At 39.8% G+C, this 10,005-nt stretch overlaps 1 protein-coding gene across 1 annotated transcript; it reads right to left on the bottom strand.

The window, feature by feature from the left end:
- Positions 1-4,840: 4,840 nt before the first annotated feature.
- Positions 4,841-9,594, bottom strand: DSPP (dentin sialophosphoprotein). The gene is made up of 4 exons (XM_087434731.1): positions 9,544-9,594; positions 8,402-8,488; positions 7,250-8,248; positions 4,841-6,775 (listed from the first exon to the last, which is right to left on the bottom strand). Exons 1-4 carry the CDS (start codon positions 9,592-9,594, stop codon positions 4,841-4,843), a joined length of 3,072 nt encoding a protein of 1,023 aa, XP_087290857.1.
- Positions 9,595-10,005: the final 411 nt, after the last annotated feature.

Raw genomic sequence — 10,005 nt, 5'->3', positions numbered from 1 at the left:
ACCCCTTTAGCCACAGCCTTGCTTTGCTCTGAGCCTCTCAACATTGCTTCATTTAAATATCACCTAACCTCCACCCTTCCCCCAAATTCTCTAATAGTTCTATCTTTTCTTTCGTTTGCTGAGACGACGGAGGTTGCTGTGGTGCGCAGTCTCCCTCCTTGCACTGGGTTGATAAGCCTGATTGTATCAGACAACAGGTTTGCTCCTGTGATCTTAGGCTGACTGGGCTGGGACAATTCTAATCTGTATACTAGAACGAGAGGAGCAAGCGACGCAGAAGCACAGTTAGAAAGATCAAAGGAGTTGTCGCTTAGGGACAAGATAAGAGCCCACTGCAGCAATCAGGATATTAGGATTAGACAGCAAGTAAACGTGCTTTGGTGCCAACCTAAGTGTTGGTCTGTGTCAGCCTGGGTATCTCCTGCCTTCAGTTCAGATTGGTCTGAAGATAGGGAGATGGAGTTAGGAAAGCAGGGAAAGATTCAGTGGTTTCAACTGAGGGAAGCGCCGGAGAGGTAGGAGCTGGGACCCAGTTGGCTGTGCCTGAAGTCTGGGGCCAGTGCTGGAAGCCCAGCCCGAGCGCAGCAGTCCGTGAGCAGCGGCTTTGCCTGCAGCCTCACGCAGGAGATGCCTGGGAATTACATTCTGCGAGGGACAAAGCACTTCCTCCCCAAGGACATGTCTTCATCTCTTGAAGGGAAAAATACTAGGGAGGAAAAGAAGGAAAGAGTAGAGGGAGTGGTACAGCCAGTGGAAAAGCCCAAAATAGTGGACTTGGGAGCGAGGGAAGCGCCTTCTGCGGAAGCTCTCTGTAAACGCAGTGTGTCACGCAGGAGCTGGGACTGTGCAAACTAAAGGGAAACACATCAAGTCTAACGTACTGCTGATCTGTAGACTTCGTACCATTTTTCTGAGCTCCATGAGCGCCCCAGAGGAGTTGATCCTTTTTTCTTTTTTTTTTTTTTTTTAGCATATGAACTCACGATCCCTGTTCAGAGGGGAGAGGCTGGGAACACTGTTGTTGACTTGTTTCATTCTCCAGAGGATTCGCTTGCAAGCAGCAGTGAATGGATCACTGTGAGAACACAATGATATTTTCATCTATGACTGAACTATTCTATTCTGTTCCTGCTCCTTTTAGGGAGAGGAAAATTGTTCCTAGTTATTTTGGTCTAAAGTTTTTCAAAACTTCCATTACCAACAATAAAGCAGTTTGACTTCTGGGAAATTCTATTCCAGTTAATAATTTTAAATGTATTTATATGGTGAGGTATGACTCTCTAAGGGTTATCTTTTTATAACCTATTTTAAGAAATATATTTTATAACAACAACAAAAAAAAAACGTTACTACATTTCCTGATTTATAGTATATGTAGGTGCGGAAGGAATTCCTGGGTCAGGTGGAAAGGATAAGAGGACCTCTGAGAGCCAGTTTTAAGATCCTGCATCTTCAGTCACATGTGGAATAACCCACACAACCCCAGATAAAATCTTGAATTCCCAACAAACCCTCCAGCACCACCATGATAGCCTCTAGTTCAAACGGTGATAATGTTAACGTCGGCTCTTTTACTGTAGCACAAATAAATCCAGACACCCAGCCCCCACCACCACTCTTCCCCCACCCCTCCACATATACACCCACGTTTGTTTCTTTTTTTTTAACCACTGCTTCAAAAGGGGGAGAGAAACATAGGTTTGTAACGAGAAAAGTGAATGTGAAAAGTAAATATAAGACTATGACTAGCAGTAATAATGTTTCATAATGCTTTTCTAAACCAATGGCTTTCAAATCTTTTTTACTGCCACCAACAGTCAGAAGGACATTTTACATCATGTCCTAGTATATGCATACTTAGACATATTAGTGTATGTAGGTAGGTAGAGATAAATATCACCAAGTTTCACAAAACACTACATAGGAGGCACTAAGATTTTTATTCTTTCATTTTACAAAATGCTGGTCATGAGTCACTAAATTGATATCATGACCTACTAAATGAGTGGTAACCTGCTGTTTAACAATTACTGCTCTCATGGGCAATATTAGCAGATAGCTTATTCATCTTTATTCCAGAAAATAACCCCAAACCAATTTTGTTTTTTACTACCAGACTTCTTGTGGTCAAAGGATCTCTCTCGAGACGTTCTTTTGGAGTGTCTCATTCGTTTTTTGTCTCAAAGGTCCAGAGGTCAAAGCAGATATTATTATATAAGAAAATCAGGATTATAGTCTTCCTTCATCATTTCTGACGTCATCCCTAGATTCTGAACATCTTCTCCACCCCCAGAAACACTTCTTAAGGTGAAGTCTTTTAAGAACTGGCTGGAAATTTATCCAACTTGGGCTATTGACTCAGGTGACTCCTGTAGAGACTCTCATTGGACTAGAAATGGCTTAGAGAGTGATAGAAAAATGGGGATAGATTAAATACCTGTGGCAGTTCATAAAACGAAATACAACACAGCTGTGAAAAAGAATGTCAATCTGTGTGCTATGAACCAATAACATTCAAGTTATATTCTTAGGTTAAAAAGAGGAAGATAAGCGCACTGTGTATAGTAGACTTCCATGTGTTTTTAAAAGGGTGACATATGTGCTTATATGTGCGTAGAATATTTCTGGAAAGTTCCACAAGATATTAGTAATGGGAATTGCCTCTAGGGAAGAAAAATAGAGGATTGAGAGTGGGAGATGATAGAGATTTAATATTTTTGTATCTTCATAGTGTTTGAAATTTTTATTTTGTGCATACATATATTATTTTTTCAATTAAAAATACCTAATTTTTAAAGATGTGATGGAGGGAGTAATTACTTGCAAGCTCATTAAGATGAAGGGAGTTTTCCTTGTGAACAGTCATATAAATAGATGTTTATTATAACACCAAAATGCATTATCTCTTTCATTTACATATCTTGTACAATTTACAAAGAGTTTCACATCCACTGCCTGACTTAGTGCTCATAACAACCTTTTGAAATAGGTGGGACAGGTAGTAGAAGCCACACTCTACAAATTAAAAAAAAAAAAAACCAACCCTGAAGCCTAAAGGAGTTAAAATCTAGAGCACATTTTAAGGAAAGAAGTTTGGAGTCATTCGCGTGATTGTGATATAGTGGAAACCTGTAATTTTACAGTATTATGAGTTGCCAAGTAGTTTATGAATAGCAGAATTTTTAAAACGTTTAGCATTATTCCTTGCAATATTGATCTCTTAACTAAGAAATTCTTGCCTAAAGGAGGAAGGAGGCAGGAAAAAAACCTACTGAAACTCTTTGTGTAAAATACGCCTAATGTTAGAACATAAGTTGTCAGCTAATGAATGGTTGAAAATTAGCATTAAAGAAATTGCATTCAAAACTTCACTATATGGATTTTTACCTTTGAATTAGAACAAATCTAAAATAATTGCCAAAGTAGAAAAAGAGGGCGTTTACAAATCATCACCACTAAATCTTGAAAAATACGCTAAAGGTTCATGGCTGTGGTCATTGTGTCTCCCAGTGTCCCTGGACAATCCCAATTTACACCTCCTGTCCCCAAGTAGTTATTTATAGCACCCCTTTCACCCTCAAAAGTATCCTAGTTTGAGTGATAAATTATGTCTCGACCCTATTAAATATCACACTCTAGTCTCATACACCTTTAAGATCTTCATGTTGTAAGGTTTGGGCTTCATCTCAAAACTAAGAATTACTCTCATTCATGCAAAAGCTCATGCAAAGTGATCGACACTCAGATTTTAGTGCATATATGACTCTCAAATAAAAAATATTAGTTTCCAAAGCACTACCCACCAGTGACTGTTGGCTTTATTGAAGAGATTAATAGTGAGAAAGGAGTCTCAGGGTCTGATTTGGAAGTTTTGGCATGTGGGGGGTTAAAAGGGAAATGTGAACCAAGTTTGACTTGGTGAGACTTCTGAAGCGGAAGACAACTGATTCCACTTAACAGAGTTCTGAACACAGAGTTCAAAAAGTGAACCCCCTACCCCAAGTCCTTCATTTCTGTATTCATTTATTTTTTAATATTTGAAGATTGGCTACCGGAGGCAAGACACTGTTCTAAGCGCTGCATCAGTTTTGTCAATAGTCTTGGGGCCTTGATGCTAAATTTCCAGTGGTTTGCAGGAATGTGACAGTATACATCCGATCTTGTTGTTTAAACCAGCCTCTAAATTCTTCTCTGAGTAGCACTCTAGAATTTCTATAATTTGTAATTACTGTATCCAATAATTACGAAGGTCATTCCCATGGTCCAGATAGGTTAAATCATTGCTGTGATTTTTTTTTTCACATTACAATATATTTCCTCATTAGAACAAGCAAACGAATCAGTAGCCAAGCTGGATATCATGGTAACAGCATCTTTTACTCAGCAGTAAGCAGATCATCTATCCAGAATATATAATTACTGAAATATTAAGGCAACGCCACGGGTTGTTCATAGTACGATGTGTTTACTAACTATTTTCTCTAAAGCACTTGGCACTTAAGTTGAAGTTATGTGGTATGTGATTACTTGAGGTTTCTGTGTAAACTGTTAATGTTTTAATTGTTCTTTTATGTTTAGATTGACACTTTTAACAAAATCTTTTCACAATACATTTTAACATGCATGCACCAAAGGTCATGCGTTCAGGTTCTCTCTCTGAGGGTGTTGGGACTGGGTTCTGAATCGGACAGTTTGACTGTTCCCCTCGTTATTCATGTGGATGTTGACATATGTCTTCTGTTTATTTCTCCCCTTTACTTACTTACTTGGAAATCTTGATTTACCATCAGTTACTCACCAGACTTTTCACAAAAGGAATCTTGTGATGTTTTCTTTTGTTCTAATTATCACTGGTTGAGTGATTACTGTCACTGCCTTCACTGTCACTATCACTGTCGCTATCACTTCCGTTGTTGCCATTACCAGACTCGCTCTTGCTGTCACTCTCATCACTACTGTCAGATGCACTGTCGCTGCTTTCGTTGCTGTCACTGCTGTCATTACTCTCACTGTCACTGCTATCACCATCACTACTATCACTGCTGTCACTGTCACTGCTGTCATTGTCACTGCTGTCACTGCTGTCACTGCTATCACTATCACTGCTGTCGCTGCTGTCACTGTCACTGCTGTCACTGTTGCTGCTGTCACCATCACTGCTATTGCTGCTGTCACTGTCACTACTGTCACTGTCATTGTCACTACTGTCGCTGCTGTCACTGTCACTGCTGTCACTGCTGTCACTACTATCATTACTGTCTGATTTACTGTCACTATCACTGCTGTCACTGCTGTCTGACTTGCTGTCACTGTCACTGCTATCATTGCTGTCACTACTGTCTGATTTACTGTCACTACTGTCACTGCTATCGCTGCTGTCACTACTATCACTGCTGTCACTACTGTCTGATTTACTGTCACTGCTGTCGCTACTGTCACTGCTATCACTGCTGTCACTACTGTCATCACTGCTGTCACTACTGTCTGATTTACTGTCACTACTGTCTGATTTACTGTCACTGCTGTCACTACTGTCACTGCTATCACTGCTGTCATCACTGCTGTCACTGCTGTCTGATTTGCTGTCACTGTCACTGCTATCACTGCTGTCACTACTGTCTGATTTACTGTCACTGCTATTGCTGCTATCACTACTGTCATCACTGCTGTCACTACTGTCCGATTTACTGTCACTGCTGTTGCTACTGTCACTGCTATTGCTGCTATCACTACTGTCATCACTGCTGTCACTACTGTCTGATTTACTGTCACTGCTGTCTGATTTACTATCACTGCTGTCACTGCTGTCACTACTGTCTGATTTACTGTCACTACTGTCTGATTTACTATCACTGCTGTCACTGCTGTCACTGCTGTCTGATTTACTGTCACTGCTATCACTGCTGTCACTACTGTCACTGCTGTCACTACTGTCTGATTTACTGTCACTGCTGTCTGATTTGCTGTCACTGCTGTCACTGCTGTCACTACTATCACTACTGTCACTGCTGCCACTACTATCGCTGCTGTCACTGCTATCACTGCTGTCACTGCTGTCACTACTGTCACTGCTGTCACTACTATCACTGCTGTCACTGCTGTCACTACTGTCACTGCTATCACTGCTGTCACTACTGTCGCTGCTATCACTGCTATTGCTGCTGTCACTGCTGTCATCACTGTTATCACTGCTGTCACTACTATCACTGCTGTCATTGCTGTCACTACTGTCACTGCTGTCACTGCTGTCTGATTTATCTTTGCTGCTGTCTGACTTGCCATTGTCATTGCTCCCATTGTTACCATTGCCATTGCTGTCACCATCATTAGTGTCTGATGTGCTATCACTGTCATCATCATCTCCTTCTCCTTTTGAGTCGCTGTCATTGCCATTATCTCTTGATTCATCAGAGTCATAGGAAGCATCTCCTTGGCTACTGCTGTTATTGTCACCTTCAGAATTGGCATTGTCATTGCCATTAGACTCATCACTGCTATTAGGATCATCTCCTTGCATGGATTCATCATCCAACTCGTAACTGTCACGTCCATCACTATTACTGTCACTGCCTGTTTTGCTGTGTCCAACCTTATTTCCAGGTTCTGATTTCTGGCCAGGTCCTTGTATGTTGTCAACCTCTCCTTGTGTCTTGACATTTCCTTTGCTTATGATCATTCCATGTTGTCTTTTACTCTCTTTATCTTCATTGACTTTCCCAGCTTCTTTGGTAATATTGTTTCTGTTACCACTGCTGGGACCTTCGATTTCTATTCCCTTTGGAAGGATGGAGAAAAGAATGATTAATTAGTGAATGTTATGCTGCAAAATTGCATTGGTCTGAGGAAGACTGACTGGGGAAAGTGACCAGAGAAACAGGAGTTCAGCTTCCAGTACTTCAGAAACATCTGTTTGTGAAAATGTGCTTTATTCAGTACTTGAAAGTACTCTGGTGTTTAGATTATATAACAACCCATTCAATCCAGCAGGAACTTTGCAAACAGTTATGTGGTACATCAATTATTTAGCATAAGATTATGTAGAATTGTAATCAAATTTTCAGAAATATCTGCTTTTAAAATTGTTCTATATCAAAGTCTAGTAAGGACTCTAGCTTTCCCATTAAATAATCAAGTAATTTAGATGCACAAATATATGAATGCTTGTCATGATTTATTTTTGTGCTACCATCAGTGGATGGAGAGGGAGAATTTAAACTGCCATTGAAAGAAATCAGCTTCACAAACTAACCTTGTCTTGGCTCTTCCCACTAGCGCTTGGCTTTACTTCTTCAGTGAGTCCATTTTCCACAGCTTTGTTTTCTCTGGGGTTGGGGTTTTGAGTGTCCTCTATTCTTTGGCTGTCATTGCCTTCTGGAATACCGTCAGAATCCTCCTCACTCTTGGAGGTATTGTCTCCATCAATGACTTGGGGATCTTCTTTGTCTTCAGGGGCATCATCTTCACCACTAATTGAATTTTGACCTAAGCTATTGTCACTGTCATCTTCTTTTCCGTGACCCTCATCCTCCTGGCCACTGCCATTATCAGTGCCCTCATTTCCATTCCCTGTTTCTTCACCTTCATCATCACCAGAGCCCTTGTCTTCATCCTCATCTGCTCCATTCCCACTAGGACTCCCACCAGAATTATCCAGGCCAACATCTTCTCTATTGCCAGCTCCACTTGCCCCTGGTGTTACCCCTGCCTCCTCATTCCCAATTGTCTCACCTTCTCTCTGAGGTGTTGTTACACCTGTATCACCCTCATTTCCACAGGAATTCCTATTTATTCCATCCTCATGGCCTGTACTGTTACTGCTTCCAGCTACTTGATGTCCATCTTCTTGGACAACAGTGGCATCCTCGCTCTGACTTGCATCTCCAACATCCCCATTTTGGGAATTCTTGTCAGTATTGCCACTAATATTGCTCCCATTTGCTGTTCCAGCATTGTCGGTGATGCTTACTTGTCCCCTGATGCCACTCGCTGTGATGCCATCTTCTTCTCTATGTATCCCGTCATGACCATATGTTTCTGGTTTTCCTGTGCCCCCGTTCTGATCCTCAGTATTCCCTTCTTCATTTACTAACATGGAACTTGTAGAAGAGCTTTTCCCTCCTACTTCTGCCCACTCAGAACCATTTCTCTCTCCTTCGTAACCGTCTTTGGTAGACAGTTGTTGTCCTCTCTCATTTTCATGCAGGGGGACACCACTTTCTTTGGTGGTATCATTGACATGTAACTCATCCTAGAAAAGAGAAACAATTCCAAATAAATTGTGAATATTATCTTGTAAAGTAAAGTAAAGTAAAGTAAAGCAAACTGAAAAGATGAGCATCAGCTTTTTGGAAGTTAATATGGAGTCTAAAAACAGCTTAGAAACACATTTCACATCCTATACCTGTATTGCCACTTTCGATTTTGCTAGAAGATTTAAATTCACAGATTTGTCAACAGCATGTCTCTCCAATGGCTTGATTTGAGGAACCTACCAAAATGAAAATATTGGAAATTGAAAACATTCTTATTTTGTGTACATGCACGCATGTGCACACACGTACACACACTCATCTTTCTCTAAATGAAGAAAAAAGATATAACACAAAGGTTGAAGTTTAATCTAATCAGGTAGAAAAGAGAAGTGGCTTGTTATAGGGCTTATGTAGAATTTAAACTGGGCATACAGATATTTGTCACAATGGTATTACCAATTTTATTAAAGTATTAACCAGACCACATATCTCAGCTGTAGAAGGGGAGTAGTCTTTTATAAAAACAAGGAGGTAGACTTTTGTTGTTTCTGTACAACAAGCCTCTTGCAATAACACAAGACCCACCCTAAGTATAATCCTGGCCAAAACCTCTAAGACAATAATAGGTATGAGCAGAGTAAGTGCAGAAGCAAAATCAAGTAATATACGACTTCTGTGCCCTTCAGGAGCACTTGGAAATAGCTGAGAAAATTCTCAACTACATAAATACCAAAGTGTTCAGTATTATGAAAATATATCAAGATAACCATAGCAGCAGGCTAATAAAATTACAAATGGTTTAATTTTCCCTTGTTGGAGCTTATCTGTATATTCCAAATTTTCCACAGTGAGCATATAAAAAATAATTCTCTGAGTGAAACGTTAGTCTTCTCCTATGTTGAAAAATCCTGTTTTTTGTTATTTTTCTTTCTTGAAAACTTCTTAAACAATACAGGCTTCATTGATATTAGAATGAAATTCGCACAGCATGAACAAAGATGGATAGAGTGTCCGTTACTTCTAGGCATCAAATGTAAATTAATCTGAATGAATTTTAAAAGTAATAATCCTCTGACAAGACATGAATTTCAGTTAGATGATGGGAGCATGAATTGGAGTGCATATTTGGTTTGTTGAGACCTCACCCCAAATATATCTTGTAAAGTCTTTCATGCAAATCTAAATTTTTAGGCTCAGCTTACCTGCAAAGTCTTAAGGAAATATATATTTTTTAATGTTAGATTAAAAGAGATATCAAAGTAAGGAGGTTTTCCGAGGAAGGCATACTTACTGGAATGGCCCATGCTACTGCCCAAATGCAAAAACATATAATTATCTTCATCTTTAGGAACATTAATCAAGGGCTGTTTTTAAAGAAAAAAGAACAGTACAAAATTACTTATAAAGCAAAAGATGATAACTACAGTAATGTATTATTTTGGTCTGTAAGTATTTGCCTTTCTTCTGGCAAGGAGTGTGTATCCAACATGAAAAGAAAGTTGTCAAGACTCAGTGTTCCAGAACATACCCGGAGTGGTCACAGAGACATATGGGGACATCACCAGGCTCAGCCCTGACGTAGCTACCTAGACTTTTTCTGCCGATGCCAACAAAGGGGCCCGACCATGTAGTTACAAAGGGCATAACCATGACTTTGTCCTTCTGCTGTTCTTGATGGTAATAACATCAATTCTGAATAGTTTTAATCAGGTATTAACTAATTCTGCTAAGATTATGCTTAAAAGATGAAGCA

Source organism: Ceratotherium simum, chromosome 8, assembly GCF_057802395.1.
Source record: "Ceratotherium simum simum isolate JZ-2026a chromosome 8, ASM5780239v1, whole genome shotgun sequence".
In the NCBI taxonomy this organism is placed as follows: Eukaryota; Metazoa; Chordata; class Mammalia; order Perissodactyla; family Rhinocerotidae; genus Ceratotherium; species Ceratotherium simum.
The sequence above is the reverse complement of the archived record's forward strand: the minus strand, read 5'-3'. Positions and strand labels throughout refer to the sequence as shown.

Coding starts and splice junctions, on each gene's coding strand:
- DSPP (XM_087434731.1), bottom strand. CDS start 9,594: ATGAAGATAATTATATGTTTTTGCATTTGGGCAGTAGCATGGGCCATT. Junction 8,489..9,543: donor CAGTAGCATGGGCCATTCCA/GTAAGTATGCCT, acceptor TCATTTTGGTAG/GTTCCTCAAATCAAGCCATT. Junction 8,249..8,401: donor AATCGAAAGTGGCAATACAG/GTATAGGATGTG, acceptor TCTCTTTTCTAG/GATGAGTTACATGTCAATGA.